This window comes from Panthera leo, chromosome E3 (assembly GCF_018350215.1).
Source record: "Panthera leo isolate Ple1 chromosome E3, P.leo_Ple1_pat1.1, whole genome shotgun sequence".
Classification (NCBI taxonomy): domain Eukaryota; kingdom Metazoa; phylum Chordata; class Mammalia; order Carnivora; family Felidae; genus Panthera; species Panthera leo.
This window is the reverse complement of record NC_056694.1, coordinates 29412136-29433719: the sequence shown is the minus strand read 5'-3', so window position 1 is coordinate 29433719 and position 21584 is coordinate 29412136. Positions and strand designations below refer to the sequence as shown.

The 21584-nt window shown below is 45.5% G+C and overlaps 1 protein-coding gene across 4 annotated transcripts in view; it reads left to right on the top strand.

Annotated features, from left to right (window-relative positions):
- The window catches only part of MRTFB (myocardin related transcription factor B), a 154197-nt gene that overhangs the window by 107728 nt on the left and 24885 nt on the right, over window positions 1-21584 (top strand). For 3 of the 4 annotated variants that reach the window (XM_042922454.1, XM_042922456.1, XM_042922458.1), the window contains 4 exons: window positions 9766-9903; window positions 12630-12877; window positions 18078-18210; window positions 19376-20416. In XM_042922454.1, the coding sequence (XP_042778388.1) occupies window positions 9766-9903; window positions 12630-12877; window positions 18078-18210; window positions 19376-20416 (1560 nt within the window). The remainder of the gene's footprint in view (window positions 1-9765; window positions 9904-12629; window positions 12878-18077; window positions 18211-19375; window positions 20417-21584) is intronic. The other variant, XM_042922457.1, reaches the window with a different exon arrangement.

The following is a 21584-nucleotide window of genomic DNA, read 5'->3' as shown; positions in this document are numbered from 1 at the left end:
AGGAATCTAACAAATAGTTTTTAATAATTGCATTGGAAATTCCCATTTCTTACTTTCCAATGGGTGTTCATGTTTCGTTTGGTTATGTAAGAAGTCTTATGCTGCACATAAGTTAGTTGTTCATCTCCTTATAGCCTTTTTTTGCTTTACTGAAATTTTAATGCTATTTAGTTATCTTTAAGCCAGAGCTATTGAACTACTTAATGGAACTGGTTAAGTTCAGTAGAAAATGTTCTTGTTAAAGCCAAGTATCATAGCATTTTTGAGTTGGGAAGGAATTTAGCAATTACCTGCCTTAACCCTTACACCAGGGGAGGCGTGGGTTCAGAGGGGTATGGAAATTTGGTGATTAAAAATGTTTGCGTATTTTCTTTCAGCATTTCTTCTCATTCCTGAATGTCTGTTTGTTAGGGACTAGGTCTTCCAGCAGGATTTTCCTTATTGACCTTATCACCATGATCTGAAATACATTCATGCATTTGCATATTGTGTCGATGCCTCCAACTAAACTGTAAGCCCTTGAGGAGAGGGACTTTGACTCTCAGAGAGGGACGAGAGCTACTTTAGTGTGTGTGTGTGTGCGCGCGCGTGTGTGTGTGTGTGTGCGCGTGTCTGTCTGTCTATGTGTCTGTGTGTGGTGTGTCTGTGCGTCTGCAACGTCCAGCACCGGGCCTGGTACAGAAGACACGCTCAGTGAATGTTGAACTGAATTCAGCACAAGCGCTGACTGATGCCAGGCTTGTAGAAGCAGTCAGTGTTTGTGTTCTGTTTGAGAGCAGAGCCTTTCCAGCTCGGATTCATCTGAGGTAGTGCGGGCAGCTGGGTTCAGATTGTCCTATCAGAGTTTCAGGGTGAGAGTCACTGGCCTCTCTGCTTGGCTAGAGCCTGGTCTGGAAGGAGGTGGGGTCAGCGACCAGACCCACGGCCTGAGGTCTGAGCAGGCAGACAGGGAGACCAAGGGAGCCCAGCCCCTACTGTATTCTCACATATTTGCTGTGCCCTGGGTTTGAGCTTTAAAAATAGGGCTAAAAAGAATGTCAGGTATGCAAGTCAATACCATTAAAAAACAGTTCTACTTACCCATCTTGGTTGTTCTCTGCTTAGGTCAGGATATCAGACAGCTATCAGAGTGGGCTTGGCTTTAGTGACATGGAATTTTTGTCCTGTCAGCCATCTGCCTGGTGATGGCCTCATGACAGCCCCCCTGTGTTGTAGGAGATTAGCGTTTTCCTGTCTCTGCATTGCTTGTATTAAGTCTTTTACTTTGCTCTTGAAACTTGGTCTCCAGCTAAGTTTCTAAGTGAGAACCTTTAACCAGAGAGAGTCCTGCCCAGTGGGCTGACATTCCTGAATTCCTTGAAGGAAAAAAGGAATAGCAGTGTTTCCTGAAGAATCAGTCTGGTCAGTTTATTGCCAGTGCAATACACATGAAGCCCTGGGGTCATCGGGAACTTAAACACTGGCTTTTAGAACACTGATGTTGCTGCAGCCCCAGCTCTGCCTGCTACGTGCAGACCCTTAACAGTCTGCTTTTTATCTGTCGGCTCGGCCTGCACCGGAAGCCCCACTTCAGAGAGGGGTATGCTGCCTGCATAGACATCCAAGTAGAAGAACCTAGAACCTCAGGCTGGCCTGCCGCACCTTTACCTGTCACATAATTTCTGCACCACATACCTTGAGACCTTCTTACGTGGCATGTCCCTCATAAAATTCCCTTGTAGTAGGTGTGTTAGTATTTATAAGGAAAGACTCTGACAAAGATTCTCATTATTATATCACACCTTGATTCACTCGATTAAAGAAGCATCTCCCTGTTAACTGTACTCTACTGATGTTGAAGAAAAATAATCCTTGAGGAGGATTCTAAGTATGTTGTAGGTTTGGGGGGTTTGTTTTTCAATCAACTGCACAGGCAACTTTGTGATGCCTATAACGTCCTCGGGATTTTTGTGTCATCTAGAAATGATAATTAGGGTCTGTTTTGGCACATTTTGTACTTTAATTGTTTTCACTGTTCTCTAGTGTTGGTTTATGAATTTGTCCAGGCATCTCACTTCATATATATATAAAATATATTTGTTTCCCTAAACATGATTACTTTCGCATCTGTAGCGCAAGGGGAAAGTACCTGAAAACACTGCTTCTCATTAGACATCGAGTTTCCAAAGGGCTGGGATGTCCCCTCATTCTATCTTGGTGACGTCATCCTGAACATGCAGGGTCCAGCACACGGCAAGTGCTTATTGCTTGAATGAATGAAAAACTTGGGAGATTATCTCTGTAATTTCTTTTTTCCTGCTTTAGAATTATCACTGTACTTCCCCAAAGTCAGTCTCCTCCCTGTTATGGAAACAGTCCGTATAAAGACAGGACAACAAAACAACATAGAACGCTTATAACTTGGGTGTCTTAGTTTTCAGTCTTTAAAATGGAAACTCAGGGCAGGAGTTTGGTTGGTGAATTTTGTTACTATAGACCAGTGGTCCTCAGATTGCCTGGAGTGAAAGACTAGTATGTGTTTTTTACATAGCTTGTTTTCCAGATCATTGTGGGCCAGTCTTCTTGCACAACACAGTGAAAGTAGTAGGGTAGCACCAGATTTCTGTGGGACTTCCCGTACTTGTAGCAGGCAGGTAACAAAAGTCCATAGACCCCACTTAGAGTAACTGTCACAGATTTCGCTTTCTTCTTGTTTGCCGGAACCAGGGTTTTTTATATGTTAATTAGTCATCACTTCGCGCTACACATTTAATCATGTGATTAAAACACATTTTTCTAATTTTCCTATTCAATTTTTTTTTTTTTTAATTTGGCCTAATATAAATCTCAGGGCCAGTGTAGGGAATTTCTTTCTGGTTCTTTAAAAGTTATATTTACAGATAATTACTTTAGAGGAAATTAGGCTTAATATTGTTTTATGGCTTGCTTAACTCCAAAATGTGTTACGACATGTTGTCTCCTAACTTCTTTCTCAAAACATACGGAGAGATACCAGAGGATTGAGTCCTACAGGAAAATATTCAGATAAAAGATAGATTCCTTACAAAACAAAAATAATAAAACACATAATATCCAGCATATCCTTCCTTCAAAATGTACATTCCACCAAAAAAAATTCTTCTTTGAAATATGTAATTCTGTGTGGTCTGTAAGAGACTAGCACTGCCCTTCCTTGGATGATTCTCTTTTCTTTTCAATTCCGATCAAAGTACAGATGGAAAGGAACTTGCCACAACATTAATGGAGCAGACATCACACATTGGTGGAGCTCAATTTATTTTATGCCTAAGAAATTTTTGAACAATGGAAAGCTGTAGAAAATTAAGAACAGCTAGTTACATGTGAGCACCAGGAGCTGTTACACTGGTGCTTTTAATCTGAAGACCTTTACTCCCTCAGCGATTTCTTAAGCCATTTAATTAATCGTTTATTATAAGCACCCACATGCTTAACTGTACGTGTGACCTGACATTTTCCAAGTCTGTGCTGCGGGGACAACTCCTGTGCTGAATTGGAAGTAGGGCTGAGAAGGAACCTCGTGGGTCGGATCCTCTGTGTACTTTCATGAAGACGGGATTAGAGGAGCTTGGTACGTTTTTTCCCATTGTATCAAGCAACTTTTAGCTAGACGACCTTTCCCACATAATATAGACACCTTAGGTTTAAGCTCACAAAATGAGCAAGGTCATGTACACATACATTAAATAATTACAACAAGACTAACTTTTATTACAAATGCTTATCAATAAAGGCCTAAATTAGGGCATCAAAGATATTGGTGGTAATTTCTATTGTTACCCTTCCAATCTCATTGTATGTAACTTACATGTCGAGAGGACTTAGATTTGGAGCTGGTTTCCAGCATTAACTGTGAAGTTGTGTTCCAACCCAGCTCCTAACTCTGTTCTCCTGTGACCAATAGGAAAGTATACTTTCTACAGAATAGGCCTTTCCTCTGTATTCATAAATCAGTCAGGGTTTATCAAATATAATTGAGAGGAGGATAAAAAAGAATGGCCAACATTTGCTGGGCACTTTTTTTGGCCAGGCGCTGAGCTACTTACATTATGTGTATTACAGGTGTCATTAAGACAGCATCTGTCTGACCTGCACAGGATTTAAAGTAATGACTTTGTTCTCATTATGCCATCGGTTTGAGATTCTACTTAAGACCCTTTTCCAGCACATCGTCCCGTGTCACCCTGTTATAACGCATAATGACAGCTGTTCTTTGTGTTACTTAAGAAATACAGGGGCACCTGGGTGGCTCAGTCGGTTGAGCATCCGACTTCAGCTCAGGTCATGATCTCGTGCTTCGTGAGTTTGAGCCCCGCGTTGGGCTCTGTGCTGACAGCTCAGAGCCTGGAGCCTGCTTCGGATTCTGTGTCTCCCTCTTTCTCTGCCCTTCCCCTGTTCGCACTCTGTCTCTCTCTCAAAAATAAACACTAAAAAAATAAAATGTGCAAAGGACCAGAATAGGGATTTCTCTAAAGATGATCAACAAATGGTGAATAAACACATGAAAAGATGCTCAACATCACCAATCACTAGAGAAATGCAAATCAAAACCACCATGAGCTATCACCTCACACCACTAGAATGGCTGCTATCCAAAGAAGATAAATTAACAGGCGTCGGTAAGGATGTGGAGAAATTGGAATCCCTGTGCCCTCTGGGTGGGATTGTGAAACGGTACAGTCACTACAGAAAATGGTACGGCAGTTCTCTCAAAAAGCTAAAAATAGAATTACCGTATGATCCAGAAATTCCATTTCTGGGTAAATGCCTAAAAGGGTTGAAAGCAGGGACTTGAGCAGGTATTTGTACAGCCGTGTTCATAGCACTGTGGACAATAGCCAGAGGCAGAAGCAACCCTTGTGGCCACTGACAAATGAATGCAGTGTGTATATGCAGTAGAATGTTGTTGAGGCTTAAAAGAGAAGGGAGATTCTGAGCGACCCACGCTATAACACGGATGAACCTTCAGGACATTATGCTAAACGAAATAAGCCGATCACAAAAGGAAAAATGCTGTATGATTCCACTTTATTAAGAGCTAGAATAGTCAAATTCATATAGACATTAAGTAGATGGTGGTTGTCAGAGGCTGGTGGAAGGGGAGAACGGGGAGTCGTTCGATGGAAAGAGAGTTTCCATTTTTCTGGAGGTGGATGGTAGTGATGGTTACAGAACAGTGTGAATATACTTAATGCCATAGGACTATACACTTTAAAATGCTTTAGGGGCACCTGGGTGGCTCAGTCAGTTAGGCATCCAACTTCAGCTCCAGTAATGATCTCGCCGTTTGTGCCTTCGAGCCCCACGTCGGGCTCTGTGCTGACAGCTCGGTGCCTGGAGCCTGCGTCAGATTCTGTGTCTCCCTCTCTCTCTCTCTGCCCCTCCCCTGCACATGCTCTCTCTCTCAAAAATAAACATTAAAAAAAAATTTTTAATACGTCAGATGGTTTAAATGGTAACTTAAAAAAATTTTTTTTTAATGTTCATTTTTGAGAGAGAGAGTGCGAGCTGGAGAGGGGCAGAGAGAGAGAGACACAGAATCCAAAGCAGGCTCCAGGCTCCAGGCTCCAAGCTGTCAGCACAGCGTCCAATGCAGAGCTGGAACTCACAAACTGCATGATCATTACTGGGGCTGAAGTTGGAAGCTTAACCGACTGAGCCACCCAGGTACCCCTAAATGGTAACTTATATGTATTTTACCACAATCTTTTTAAATAATAGATTTTTTAAATGAGGGATACATGCAGATCCTCTTTACTAACCAGGTCAAATGTACCAACCAAATGTTCAGTAGATATTGTGCCAAAATATTAATGTTCAACTCCTTGTTCTAAAAAGAAAAGGCCTGGGGCACCCGGGTGGCTCAGTCAGTTATGCGTCCGACTCTTAATTTTGGCCCATGTCATGATCTCACTGTTCATGAGATTGAGCCCCAAGTCGGGCTCTGTGCTAACAGCACAGAACCCTCTTGGGATTCTCTCTGCCCTTCCCCAGTTCACGCTCTCTCTTTCTCTCAAAACAAATAAATAAAAACTTAAAAAATGAAATATCTTAACTCGTAACTGTGTATTACATAAAGTGGTCAGTGCTAAGTGATATATTTTAGCAAAACTAGAATTTACATTAAATATCCATCTATTAAATATACAGAGCATGTGTTTTTGATTTGTATTCAGCCCATTCATTGACTAGCATTTGTTTTATTTGTCTGGGGATCAGAGTATGGAAACAATATTTAAAGAATAATTGCATTTTGAATTTCTTATTTGCATATTCCCATCTTAATTAAGATCTGTGCTGTATCCTAAATTAAAAACACATGTATTTTAGACTTAAAATCTCCAGTCCAAAAAAACTTTGTTTTTAAATATCTAGTTTCTGCCCCTCTGGATTGCATAAAGAAATCTAATAAAAAAGGAACTTACCAGAGAACAGTGATTGGTCCTTGACAAGTGTATCATCTTTTCAGAAGGAACCAGTGCAGACACCTGATACATTATAAAATTTTAATCAGCTTAAACATTTACCTTGACTTATTTTTTTCTTTGGTAGCAGAACTTACCCTTAGCAATTTCTAAGAAGAGAAAAGTCAGTCTTGAAGATTCAGAGTGCTCTCTTTTTCGGTTTTGTTTAAAGCCTAAGTATCCCTCATTAGACAGCAGTGTTTTCCTGACATTGTCTGTCACGGTGTCATGATGACAGTTGAAGAGTTGGCGGTCGTGAGACCTGTAGCTTGGGAACAGCACTCAGATCGAAGAAAACAGAGCAAAGCTTGCCGCTCTTTTGTTTCCTTGGAGAAAAGACTCCGGATCATTTGAGATTAAATTTTGAAAGTACAAAAGGTGACCTTAGGTGTCAGTGGAAATTTAAACATTTGAAGTATTCTTTTAAGATTTTAATATACTGCTTGCTTTATGATGGGGTAACATAAGTGTGGTGTCCTTTTATGGCTTGTATATTGTTTTCATCTTTTTTGGAATACTGTCGTTTCAGAAGTACTGATACCTCGATTTTGGGGTAACTCTAGTCACTAGGATCCTAACGTCTAGCTAGGATGTAAGGTTATTTAAGGGGTCATTTCTAAGGCACATAACAAAGACTGGCAAATGTAAAGAAGAGTTTAGACGTTTCTCCCATTTTAACCGGAATTTATCATCGGATAAGGTAATGTGAATAATCACTGTATCTCAGTTGGGTCATTCTTGTGTTAATGCTGGGGTGGGGGGTGGGGGGGCCTCTGGCTTTCTGAGTAGCAGAGTCACACTGAAAAGAGCTAGTAAGATGAGAGTTTCCCTAATCAAGGCTGAAGTCAGTTAGACAAGGTCTTACAAATACAGGAGAAACATTTTCATAAATATTATAATTGATAGCACATTATGCTACTGGATTATTTTCCAGATTATCAACACTGACAGCTGTCAAATGCATCACTGCAATCGCATTAGTCATTGTGGGGCTGGAGGGGTAAAACAGCTTGCCAGGTTAGTAGAATTTATCTGCAAGGAACAAAACACACACACACCCATATGAATATACACACCTTTGTATATACAATTTTTAAATATACTATATATATATATATATATATATATATATATACACACACATATATATTATACACACACACACACACAAATATGTGATTCTACTTCATATGCCAATTATTTAACAGCCAAGGAATGTTTTTCCCTATGGGAAAATTGACCCAGAGATAAATATCCTCACTTCCAAAAAATGTGCAAAGTGAGAGGAAAACAAATAATTTAAAACCATATCCTTAAAGCAGTGACTTAGCTGGCCATCAGCTTCCCTTCATGTCAGAGGTTCGTTAAGGAAGCGGCTGTCTCAGGGCCATTTGGGGGCAGAAGTCAGCCTGGAGTACAGGTGTCGAGACTCCTGGAGAAGTTCGTTTCTTTCACTTCTCTTTGAATGAAATCAAGTGCAGTGTTCTCCCCTTACCCACAGGGGATGCATTCCCAGAGCCCAGGGGGTGTCTGAAACCGCTGAGAGCACAGAACCCTGTATACCCTGGTTTTTTCCTATATGTACATACCAGTGCAAAGTTTAATTTATAAAGGAGGCACAGTAAGAGATTAACGACTGTAAAAATAGGACAGTTTTAAGTGTAATAAAAGTTATGTGAATGTGGGCTTCCACTCTCAAAATATCTCATGATTGTACACTCCCTTCTTCTGATGATGATGTGAGATGATAAAAATGCCTCCATGAGAAGATGAAGTGAGGTGAATGACAAAGGCCTGCAATGTAGGGTTAAGCTGTCATTGACCTTGTGACCCTATGTCAGAGGCGGATCATCTCCTTCAGGACCACAGTTGCCCATGGGTCACTGAAACTGCAGAAAGATAAACCGTGGGTAAGGGGGTTACCGTAGAGCCATCTTTCAAAAGTCACGTCTTTTTATTGTCAACCCTCACTGTCAGTAATAATTATTTACAAGTGGAAATCAGTGGTGAAAGGAAAACCATGCTTAGGGAGAGAGCCGTCATGGGCACGCACAGTTCATTGCACACTCACACACATCCTCACGGTCTCAGCCGGCCTTGAGAGTGTGACCCAGCATGAGTAAAGCCACAAGGAATTTCCATTCACCCATTAAACAAATATTTATTGAATAACTAGTATGTGCCAAGCTTCATATTTCTTGCTGCTGAATAGCCTCTGAGTTCTCAGGTCATTTATTTTAAGGAAGGAAAATACAGTCTGCTATTCTTAAACCCAAGTACATCAGCAAAAGAACTGATTTTGATTCTTGTAATGAATTTGAGAGTTGTGGGCGGGGCAGCAGAGTGATAAAGGAAGAGATTTTTTTTCTTAAATTAAGGCTGGTAATAGTTAAGTCCATGTAGTAATTGCTGTGCAACATTTAACTGATTTGTGAGAATAGTAATCAATATCTCTTCCTCGTAAGTGAATACTTAAAATCTACTTAAAGTAGAGTGTCAGCAGAAATAGGCTGTTAGGCTGTTGATAAAAGCTATGAAAGCCTTTGGTAGCTTCCTCTGTTAGTATACGACACCACACCCAGGTTTAGTGGTTACTTGTTTGACCTCGGTAGTAAATTAGCTTCTTGCTTTGGGTGTGAGAGTGCCCTCAGTCAAACAAGGCCGTCTTAGAATAATACATTGTTCAGATGCCCAACTGTTGTGGGAAATGGGGGAAATGGTTAAAGAGAGTGCTAGTCGGGCTCGGACCGTGGGACATAAGCTGTAAAGCACATGTGTGTGGAGGGGCCTCCAGGGAGTGGCAGCTTGCTTACTGAATGCTGCCAGGCCGTGGATCTGGGGTATGCTGGAGAGGACTGATCGGGCCCGTAAGCGAAAGTAAATGCCACGTTTAAATCAGCCGGCATTACTGTGATCTATACAGCAAGAAAACCTCACAAGTATCACGAACCGTTCTCATCATTTCTGCAAGTCTTGGACTTCGCTTCTGCCAAAAAAGGGCGGTTCTGACCGTATTTCTGAGAAAACACTACTAGGGTGTAGTCAATCGAATTACCTTATTTAGCTTTTGCTTTTCATTGCCATTGGGGCAAAGACTAAATACTTGGGTCCGTTGACGTAAAGCCTGTTATTCTGCCATCTGGGTCTCAGACACAATAGTATATTTTTCTTTTGTTTCTTTCCTAGGGGACGTTCAGAAAATGAGGTCATTCCCTTATAATTCTGGTTTTTCTAATTTTATGCCATCGAGTTCACATGCTTGTTCTCTTTCCGCCTTTTCCAGCAGTTTACTTCAGTGTCCCCAGCAGTTCCTGAATTCTTGAAAACTCCTGCTCCGGATCAGCCCCCGACCAGGTCCCCCGCTCCTGTGCTCTCCACAAACACCGTGTCCTCAGCAAAGCCTGGCCCGTCGCTGGTGAAGGTGGGTTCCCGGCACGCGCCGGTGTGAGGTTGGTTTACTCGTGGCGCGTCTGTGGCCCATGCGGGGAACACAAAGGCACGTTTCTGCACCTCCTAGCCCGCCTTTCAGCCTGAATGAAGCCTTGAAGACAAAACCCACGGGCAGACTTGCTAGGTCAGGCCTTAATATTGGAAACTACCGGGGCGCCTGGGTGGCTCAGTCAGTTAAGCGTCCGACTTCGGCTCAGGTCACAATCTTGCGGTCCATGAGTTCAAGCCCCGCGTCGGGCTCTGTGCTGACTGCTCAGAGCCTGGAGCCTGTTTCAGATTCTGTCTCCCTCTCTCTCTGACCCTCCCCCGTTCATGCTCTGTCTCTCTCTCTCAAAAATAAATAAACGTTTAAAAAAAAAATTAAGAAAAAAAAATATATTGGAAACCACCACCTTCAGCAGATGCCCTGTTGTTCTGTAGTCACCAAAGAACTGCACAAAATTTGGTCTCTAGAAAACTCCCAGAGCCACGCGGAAAGGCTTGAGGGTACATTTTGTCGGCGGTTCCCAATCCTGCTTCCATCCAGGCTGCTGACATGAAAGACACACTGGGAGGAGAGTAGGATAGACTCACTTCAGCACAGCACTGGGGAGTCACGCCCCTCACGAACAGACGTCTTTAATGGCAACATAATTTTGGAGTTTATACACAAGGTCAAGCTCACTGGTACTCCAGATGTATCACATGACAGGTCAGAGGCTTCAGACAGGCGGCTGCGTTTTTTGCTTTAGCAGATTTGGCCCGCTGAAGCTCGTTTTGTTCTTCCGAGAAGCTGCACGTTGGTGGCACTGTTCCCTAAATTTTACTTGGTGAAACAATTCAGTTAGAATAGGCCCCAAGGAAGATTAAAAATTTTAATATATAGTAGGCTTAAAAAAATTTTTTTAAGTCCATTTAGAACTGCTAAATAAAGGGGGGGGGGATAAACAGAGGAATAGTCTAAACAGTTCCGATACAGCTTTTGCCAAAAGCAGCAGAACCCTGATCTCAAACTTTTAGAACTAAAAAAGGACATCAGAGAGCTAGCTGACCCTCTCTGCACCTACCAGATGAGGAAGTGAGGCCCAAAGAAGTCACAAGGCCAGGAAGGACCCAGGCCCCCTGAAGGGTTGGAGAGCCTTCTTTCTGCCTCCGGGTGAACACAGGGCTGCGCTCTCCCAGGGGAGGTACCTGGGGCGGATTCCTGGCTTCTTCCGGCTACCCTCTGGCGCTCTCCTGGTCCTCAGCTCTCCTGCAGAGAAGGCTCTGTTTCTATTCCAGCCTCTCTTTGTCAGGGTGGCCCAGCGTTTGTGGCTTCAGGGCACAGATCAGTGCATTTCAGCATCTTCCATCACTTCTTCTTGGAGCCCGAAATTCCAGAGTGTGGCAAGCGGCAGCTGAGCTAATGCCCGCTCGCACCCCTCTGCCCACATCCGCAAACACGTACCACTGATGACACAAAGACTGTTTGAATGCCAGTGCGTCTTTCCCTGTGGATCCTAAGAGGTCTCTGCCTCTCCTCTCCTCTGAATTTCTCCTCTTCACTAGTGAGTGCCTCTTTAAGGAGGGCTTTGATTCTGGGGCAAAAGGCATCCTTTAAGAATGTGACATTCAGAGGCTTGGTAGGCGATCCTAGGACTCTGCTAGTAGAGGAGAAGACAGGTACGTACTGGGAAACAGACCACAGTTCTTTGGGTTTTTGTGAGGAAAGCTGTTTCCCGCCCTCCCTTCCTGAGAGAATGTGCCAGTGGAGAAATAAGAGCAGATTTCGTCTGAGGAACAGTGGTCCTTACGTGCCTGCCCCCCTCCCTTACCAACAGGTGCCTTCCTGATTGGCTGAGTCACTTGTATCATTACGTAACAGTTAGAGTCCAGCCTCCTTAACTCACACCCCGTTCATTGTTTCAATCACTTTGAAACGACCAGAAGTAAAATCTGTTGTCGATAACACGATAAGCAGATGACGGTGAATTGATGAATATTGTGAGACTGCAGTATTTTTTGTGTGTGTTTGTGTTTTCCTTAGAAATACACAACTTTATAGTCTGCTTTGTTCCATTAGAAGCACTCTTCTGTTTTTACATAGTCTCTAAAGAGTATATTTTTAATGACTGAAGACAGGACACAGGGGGAAGCATACCTAATCCTTTCCCATTTGTATATTTGGCGTACAGCCTCTTTTTCACTAGGAGACAATAGATACAAGTGTGTCTAAACAAGAAACCCAAAGTAACTTTGTTGAACTTGAATAGATAATGCTCAGTGGAGTATATCCTTTCCCTACTGTAAGAAAACAAGGAACAGGAGAAAGTAAGTTCTTAGGAGCCAGATTTTTTTTTTTTTTTAAGTTTATTTATTCTGAGAGAGAAGGTGTGAGCAAGGGAGAGGCAGAGAGTCCCAAACAGGCCCCGCGCTGTCCGCTCAGCGTCTGACGTGGGGCTCGAACCCACAAACCGTGAGATCATGACCTGGGGCGAAATCAAGAGTCGGAAGCTCAACCGGCCGAGCCCCAAGCGCCAGATTGCTCGGTCCAGGGAGGTAGACCCACGCTTTCGTGGCTCTGGCAACGTATTCGGCGGACTGCTTTCCGAAGCGGCTACGCCAATTTCTGAGGCACCTTGCTCTTTGACGTCACCGTCAGAGCATTCAGGCACACGGTAGAACAGGCCGCGTGTGATGGCGCCTCTTAAAATGCTCCTGTCTTTCTCTTGAAAACAGCAAAGCCATCCCAAGAACCCTAACGACAAACACCGGGGCAAGAAGTGCAAAGATCCCAAGCCGCGGGTGAAGAAACTCAAGTACCACCAGTACATCCCGCCCGACCAGAAGGGGGAGAAGAGCGAGCCCCAGATGGACTCCAACTACGCCCGCCTCCTCCAGCAGCAGCAGCTGTTCCTGCAGCTCCAGATCCTGAGCCAGCAGCAGCAGCACTACAACTACCAGACCATCCTGCCCGCGCCGCTCAAGTACGGGGCCGGGGGCGGCGCGGGCCACGTCCCTGGTTCCTAGGGGGTGGATGTCGTGGGGCGCTTGCGCTCAGCGATCGGTCTCACTGCCTGGTCCCCGAAGCCCGTCCCGCGGCGTCTTGCCCTCGTGCCAGTGAGTCCAGGGTTTGTCCTCCGAGACAGGTTCCGAACCTTGACCTTTCACGGTAGCGGTGCCGGTACCGGTAGCGGTGACCTTTCACGGTAGCGGTGTCACAGTTACTCGCCCAGGAGAGGTCTGCCTGTTGTTTGCCATGTAGTATTAGGCGCCGCGAGAAAAGTGTAAGGAGCGAGAGTCTTGTTATAAACAGCTTAAAAAAGGCGGGGTGCGGGGGGATGAGTGTAGAAGCCGGAGTGGTCAAGGAAAGCTTTATGAAAGCAGGCAGGATACCTCTGTGAGAAAGAGCCCGAAACTTGGGCGGGGCCCTTTCACGCAAAGGAGAGTGACCCCCCCCCTCCCCCGCCCCCGTGCGAGAACAGAGGAAGGAGCGGGCCATGCCTGTTGATGGGATGACAGGGAAAATAGCCTGAATAAGGAATGGGATGAAAAGTAGAAGACAAAACTGAGTAGAGCCGCTGTCCAGAGGAATCTGAAGCCGGGCAGCCTTGCATCTTGACGTGGTAGATGATTCAGAGGGCTGTCGTGGTGACGCCACAGTGCACGAAAGGACAGTGAGATGCTGGTCACGGAGGGGAGTCTGGCAGTAGGCAAGACAGACATTTCACAATAAAGGAGATGTGAGAAGATGAGGGCATTGATAAGGGGAAGGAAAGAACAGATGAGAGATGTTTCCAAGACAGTTAAAGGTCTTGGTGACCAACAACTGTGGAGAAGGAACACGTTTCCAAAGTCTGAGCCCAGTTGAGAGAGACAGAAGGAAGTGACTTCTGACAGCTTCTGAGACTGAATCCACAGCAAGACATCCGTAGTGAGCTTTAATTATGTACAGAAGGAAATTTCTAGATCTCCATCCTGAGTATGCATTTTCCAGGAAACATGGGTAAAAATGAAAATACCTCGTCTCTCATTTCCCTCAGTTATCAGGAGAAAGGGACATTTACATTGACCTCACAAGACAAACTGTACAAAAAGGTGCAAAGTTTATTCGAGTTGAAAGTTTTTCTCAGTGAGCAGGCCACTCAATTCATGATCCGTGTGGGTGTGGAAATTCGACTCGGATATTCTCCACGTATGCTGAGCATTCCACCACAGGGAGCCCTGTTTCCTAGGAGCAGACAAGGAGTGAGACCTGCTAAAAAGCTCCTCTGTTAAGAACCGTCTCCTCATATGCTAGTGATTATCAATGCACTTTTTTCTTTTAAGATCCTGATATCTCGAGGAAGATTAGACCTATTAGTCATTTGGACCTTACTGTGAAGTACGTAAATCTAAAACATCAGGGCACAGAGATGAAGAAAGAAAGAATTTTTGTAGCATGTTATTACTTTAAGAGCAAGCAGGCCTGAGTGAGATGTTGACATTGGAAGGGAACCAGGGAAGAGCAAAGAGGATTGGAAGCGCATCAGACGCAGACCACCGCCGCTCTGCAGCTCCGTCCGGGCCCGAGGGAGGCGTCCTCCCCTGCCGCCTCCCTCCTCTGGCATCGGGCAGCAGGGACACGAGCGGTGACTGGCTCCCCTGTGCGCACCCCTTACGATGCACCCGGCAGTGTGCTCGACGTTGACATCCCTGTGCCCCTCACCGTAAGTCCAGGAGGAGGTGACGTTACTGACCGCGCTCCCGGGTGAGGAAACCCGGACAACTGAAAATCCCATAAAAGGATTTTTGTAGTATCTATGAAACAGTCTTTTCTGTAATGAAAGAAATTGACTGTGTGAGGCCAGTTTGTAGATGGGAAGAGTACATCTGAGGAGCTGAGTATCTGGTCTCTAATGGTTCTTTGTCTTTCCACTAAGGCTGCCGGTCCCCTGTCCTCCACAAACACCCCCACCACCATAGCAGCCACGCCACCCAGCCCCGGAGAGCATCACACACAAAGATCCGGGGACACAGAGGGGGAAAGGTCACTTACTTTTGTGTATTATTGCACCACGCAAAGACTGAACGTCACTTCTGTTTGATTTCCGGGTCCTGACAGTGGAGGTGTTGTTTTCTAAAACAGTGTTTCTTTTCACCAAAATTCCGGTACAGGAAGCTGAATGCAGAAGTCTGTAGCTCCACAGCAGTGAGATTTGACCTGATAACACAGCCCCTGGTACCTTGGGAGATGGGGCTGTAGCCACACACTGACGGGGGCTCCTGGAGGGTCCTTTCAGGTGTCTGGACTTCAGGTTTCTCATCCACACAGACATCACGTTTGTCAGGGTCCCCCCACAGCATGTTTTCTGTCTTTGTGGATCTGGACAAAAAAAACCTAGGTCCAACTTACTCTCGTTATTTCGAAGGCTGAAGCAAGCCCTGAACTGTTGTTAATCGTAGTAACAAGTAAAGCATTATAGAATCTCAACCAAACGCACCAATAGAATAATTTATTGTTCACAAGAGAGCGGACATTGGTTGGGGGGAGTGTTGCACTTGTGATTGAAGAGAGCACAGACACACATACGGTACGTAGGTGATTACACAGTACATCCCTGAGGGTATTAAGATTTCACTGGGAGGTCGATTAGGGAAAAAAAATTCATAGAAAGTCTCCTTGTGGAGACAGTAATGAAAATAAGTAAGGTTGAGAAGTTCTGATTTACATAAAATGTTTTCATAATTCTAATAGAAGATTTTAAAACTGAACTTTTAGAAAGGAAATAAATGATACATAAAATATTTGTCATTCCACCCAAATTTCAAGAAACTTCATTGCAAACACTTAAAGTATTTCACTTCCATAAAATTTAGGCAGGTTTTCAAAGACCCCAGATGAATGTCAAGAGTTAGCTGTTCACAGGGCCAGAAATGGCTTCAAACACAATCTTCCAAAAACCCACTGGACAAAGCTCATCTAAGCAGGGGCCTCTCCCCATAAGCAACATCAGGTCCCTGTTTCAGAACATGGAAGTCAGAGTCTCCATGCTTCAGCACCAAGACTCATATAAGGATAAAGTGTGAGGCTCTAATGGAATTGGCTGTACAGTGTCAACCACCCAGAGGAGGAAATGTCATTGTTGCCAAGAGTATCCTAGGGGGAAGAAGCTAGATGGGGACCTGGTTCTGCTGGCAAGATGAGTACAGAAATAAAACACATTTTTTAAATCACCTTTTTAAATGAAGTGTTAAGTGATAGAGAAGTCCATAAATCATAACTGAAAATCAATGCTAAGTAAACACACCTCCATAACCACCACCTAAATCCAGAAATAGAATATCAGTACCCCAAAAAGCCCCCTGGCATCCCCCCTCAGTGACTACCTGACTTCTCTCCCATTGATTAGTTTTGCCTTTTTTTGAACATTATATAAATGCAGTCTTACGGTATACATACGCACGTGAGTTCTTCTGCTCAACATTGTGTTCGTGAGATGCATCTTTACTGGTGCAGAGAGAAGTAGTTAATTTTTATTCCTGTCTAGTATTTTATCATTTATCCACCCATCATCCTGTTGGTGGACAGTTGGGTTGTTTCCGGTTGGGACTGTTATGAATAATGCCATACTAAGCATTCTGACCTGTGTGTTTTGGTTCATGTATGTAGATTTTTGTCAGGTGTCCCTCGAGGAATGGAATTGGGTCAGAGGATAGGCACAGGTTTGTCTTTAGTAGATAACATAAAACACTTCTCCGAAGCGGTTGTACCAATTCACACTTCTCCCAGCCGTGATTGGGCGCTCTCGATGTTCCGAGTGCTTCGTATTGGCGTCTTACTCGTTATAGCAGCAGTTCTGCTGGATGTGCGGTGCTGTTTTGTTGTGCCTTTTTCCGTTTTCCTCATGTCTGATGAGGTGTTAAGCCCTTGTTCACACGTTTAAGGACCATTGGGATAGATTTTCTTGTGATATGCTTGTTCAGGATTTTCCCATTGCGTTTTGTCTTTTTCTTACTGATTTGTGAGACTTTTTTTTGTATATTCTAGATATGATGCCTTGTCAGAAATACGTATTAGAGGGGCGCCTGGGTGGCTCAGTCAGTTGAGTGTCCAAGTTCGGCCCAGGTCATGATCTTGCGGTTTGTGGGTTTGAGCCCCACATCAGGCTCTGTGCTAACAGCTCAGAGCCTGGAGCCTGCTTCAGATTCTGTGTCTCCTTCTCTTTCTGCTCCTTTCCTGCTCACACTCTGTCTCTCCCAAAAGTAAATAAATACTGAAAAGTTAAATAAAATTAAAAAAGAAATATGTATTACAAGTATCTTCTCCTATGATTTCACTTTTCACTCTTAAAGCTGTCTCCCTTAGTGTGTTTTGTGTCCTGTTTAAGAAATCTTTCCCTACCCAAAGGCCATGAAGATATTATCCTAAGTTTTCTTTTTTTTTTTTTTTTTTTTTGAGAGAAAAAGAGCACAAGTCAGGGAGAGGCAGAGAGAGAGGGAGAGAGCGAGCCAGTACAGAGCCTGACGCATGGCTCAAACCCACGAACCACCAGATCACAACCTGAGCTGAAGTCAGACATTCGACCAACCAAGCCACCCAGGCACCCTGAAATATTACCCTAAGTTTTCTAAAAGTTTATTGCTTTCATAATTCACGTTTAGGTTTCTGAGATGGTGTGAGATAGGGGTCAGTTAAGGGCCTTATTTTTATCTGTGTGAATATCCAGGGTGGCCCAGCACCATTTATTGTAAGGACCACCCTCTTGCTAGTGCACTTCAGTGCCATCTTGGCGATAACTCAAGAGGCTCTATATGTGAGGGTCTGTTTCTGGATTCTCTGTTCTCTTCCATTTGTTGTTCTGCCCTTGTACCAGCACCACACCATCTTAATAACTGGCTTTATAATGAGTTTTGATAAGTGGTATGGCTCTTCCAGCTTTGATTTCCTTCAGTGATGCCATGGCCATTCTTGGTCCTTTGTGTTTCCATATGTAGCTCAGAATCACCTTCAGAATTTCTACCGAGCAAGCAAGCAAAACTTGCAGGGGGGGTCTCATTTGATTGATATCTGTATACTATTGAGTCTTCCAATCCACGACCATGATGATTTTCTCTTCACACATTAACAGTCAAGTCGTTAGCAGAAGCAGGATCAAATTCAGACATGATTTTATTATCAAGTCTAATTTTCTTTTCCTTTTGAAGGCCACTCAATGACAAAAATAACAACAGTGGGAATTCAGCTCTGAACAGCACCACGCCTAATACACCAAGACAGAATCCATCTGCTTCCGTGAGAAAGCCGGGGCCCCTGCCTTCTAGCCTGGATGACTTAAAGGTAATACTTCAAAGTAGAGTTTATTCACCCGTAATTACCACAAAAACAGAAATGATTGGCCACATTTGTCTGAGGTGTAGGTAAGTTTTCAATAGACCTTCAGCTTTACCAACAGTAAGATAACCTTCTCAGGGGTACTGTTTACGTCCATTAAGTTTCTTTGAAGACGATCAGTAATAACTGATTTGTTGAGCATAGACCATGTGTGGGCACCAGAACACTTGTGACCGCAGAGGGAGATTTTTCTTCTTCCCTGCTCCTTGCCGAGTTGGGGAGAAGCAGGAAAATGTTAACAGTCAAGAATCTCCTCTCCGAGGCCAGACTGCATAGGCTTCCCCCCTCAGCTCAGCTTCTGGTTATCCATGGTAGGTTGGACATAAGGGTCCGCCTTTCACTGCCCCAATCTCCTCATCTGTGCACTAGGAATAATAATAATAACACCCACACCTCATGTGAAGATTAATTGTAAGAATAGGGGCATCTGAGTGGCTCAGTCACTTAAGCGTTCAGCTCTGGATCTCCCCTCAGGTCTTGATCTTAGGGTCGTGAGTTCGAGCCCCTCTGCGCTGGGCATGGAGTCTGCTTTAAAAAAAAGAAAAGAGGGGCGCCTGGGTGGCTCGGTCGGTTGGGCGTCCGACTTCGGCTCAGGTCACGATCTCATGGTCCGTGGGTTCGAGCCCCGTGTCAGGCTCTGTGCTGACTGCTCAGAGCCTGGAGCCTGTTTCAGATTCAGTGTCTCCCTCTCTCTCTGCCCCTCCCCTGTTCATGCTCTGTCTCTCTCTGTCTCAAAAATAAACGTTAAAAAAAAAAATTTTTTTAAAAAGAAAAGAAGAGAAAAGACAAAGTATAAAGCACTTCCATCAGTGTGTGGCACATGGTAATTACTCAGTGAATGTGACTGTCCTCGTCACGATTTCTGATTGTAAATCCTCGGACAGAGCAGGAGTTACCCTCTAAAAGCCCTTGCTTTACCTGCAGCCTTCCCAGTGCCACAGGTCCGTAGCTGTGTGTGCGTGTGTGTGTCGGGAAGAGAAGCCGTCCCCTTTGCCCATACGTGGTAACGTGGAGCTGACAGGCGGGAGGCACCTTTTCCGTCTGAGCGTCCTGTAGATCTGTCGGGAGTTGCGGTACCGAGAGAAGAGACGTGATTTGTTTGTACTTGCAGGTGTCGGAACTGAAGACGGAGCTGAAGTTACGGGGTCTTCCGGTGTCGGGCACCAAACCGGACCTCATCGAACGCCTGAAGCCCTATCAGGAAGTGAACAGCAGCGCTGTTGCTGCCGGCGGCGTCCTGGCGGTGCCAGCGTCTGCCATCGTCGCCAGCAACCCAGAAGTCACCGTGGCGCTGCCGGTGACAACGCTGCACAACTCCGTGACGAGCTCGGGCCCCTCTTTCAAGGCAGAGCTGCCGCCTGCCGGAAGCAGCAACGTCGCCCACGCCGAGAGCGTCAGCTCCCCCCTGCCCATCTCGCCTTCCCCCTCCGAGCAGTCCAGTCTCGGGACCGAGGACACAAGCATGGCAGACACGTTCACCGAGATCATGACCATGATGTCTCCCGCGCAGTTCCTGTGCTCGTCGCCGCTGAGAGTGACGGGCAGCGAGGACAGCCCGAGTCCCGCCAGCAGCACGCTGTCGAGTCTGGAACTGGACGCGGCCGAGAAGGACCGCAAGCTGCAGGAGAAAGAGAAGCAGATCGAGGAGCTAAAGAGGAAACTGGAACAGGAGCAGAAGCTCGTGGAAGTTCTGAAAATGCAGCTTGAGGTTGAAAAGCGAGGGCAGCGGCAGCAGCAGCCGCTGGAACCCCAGCCCGGCGCCGCGGCCAGCTCGGCCGGCAAGTTAGATCCGAAGCATGGCGGCGTGGGCTCCCCCGTCAAGGACGAGACCGCGCTGCCCGACTGCTCCAGCCCCAGGCGGCCTGGCCCGCTGGCCAGCCATCCCGTGGGCCAGCCCGTCTCGGCGGGCGGCCAGACCCTGGTTGCCAAAAAGGCCGTAGTGATCAAGCAGGAGGTCCCCGTGGCCCAGGCCGAGCAGCAGAGCGTCGTCCCGCAGTTTTACGTGAGTTCCCAGGGACAGCCGCCGCCTGCCGTTGTCGCTCAGCCTCAGGCTTTACTGACCACACAAACCGCTCAGCTGCTGCTGCCGCTGTCCATCCAGGGCTCCAATGTCACCTCAGTGCAACTCCCAGTAGGCAGCCTCAGACTCCAGGTGTGAAGTGTGTCTTCTAACTCCTTTGCCTTTACAGCCTGCATGGAACGGAAACTTGCCTTATGGCGAGCGCCCCAGCCTTCTCATACATGCACCCCAACCGGGCCTCAGAGGTGCAGAAAATGTGTGCGTGGGGGGCGGGGGCCTGGAATTTAATTCAGAAATGTTAATAGCTAGCATTGTCTCCACATAGTTAAAACAAGCAAGCGGTGCTTTCCTGCTTTTGATCGCTTTTATCTTTAGTGAACACGGTATCGTTAGCGAACATGCAGACATTTTGAGATACCGGTTTCAGTATCGTGAGAATAGCTGGTGTCGCTGAGTGCTTTTTGTGTGCAAGGCACAGGATCACGTACTTTATTTTCTTATTTATTTAAGTCCTCTCTACACCCAGCATGGGGCTCCAACTCACGGCCCCGAGATCGAGAGTCACATGCTCCTCCGTGTATTTTAAATGGCTCACTCCCTTCAGCTCTCCCTTCCCCCCAGAAGATCTAAGTGATGGCACCCATTTTGAGGTAGAGAAACTGAGGCCTTGAAACGTTGGGTAAGTTGCTCTAGGACAGAGCCGGGTTTTCTAACTGCCCGGCCTTTACTTTTTTACGCCCACTCGTGTGTTCTGCCTCCTAAACGCGATTCTCAAAAGACACCATTGAAGTCAAGATGCCTAAGGCATGTGGGGCATCTGAGGAAAATGTGACCACAAACTTAGGAGTGAAGGTGTTGAGGGAGTTGATAAAACACTGGTAAGCATGAAACCTCCTTTTATGCCTCCTCCATAACCTGTGTATTGACCTTGTTTTTATGCAGTGCGTTTGGTAGGTTTTTACACAGTGGGTGGGCGACAGGTGAACAGAAACCACCTGGGACAGTGCTCCTCAGCTTTGACCACCCCCCCCCACCCACATACTCTTCATGGCAGAGACCAGTGGGTTGTGCCCCTGAGGTTAGGAAGCATGACCCAGAGGTCCTTGGCATGTGCCAGCATTCTAATTCTCCTGTTTGATCTTTAGACTGTCTGTGAAATTCAAAGTCTACTCTGTGACACAGCTTTTCTAAACATGTATTTTTCCATCCAAATCTTCCATTAGAGTTGACATTCTCCATTCTGGGCCCGTGTGCGCCCGAGCACATAGCTGACTGTCTCCAGAGGGAGCACATACTGTTT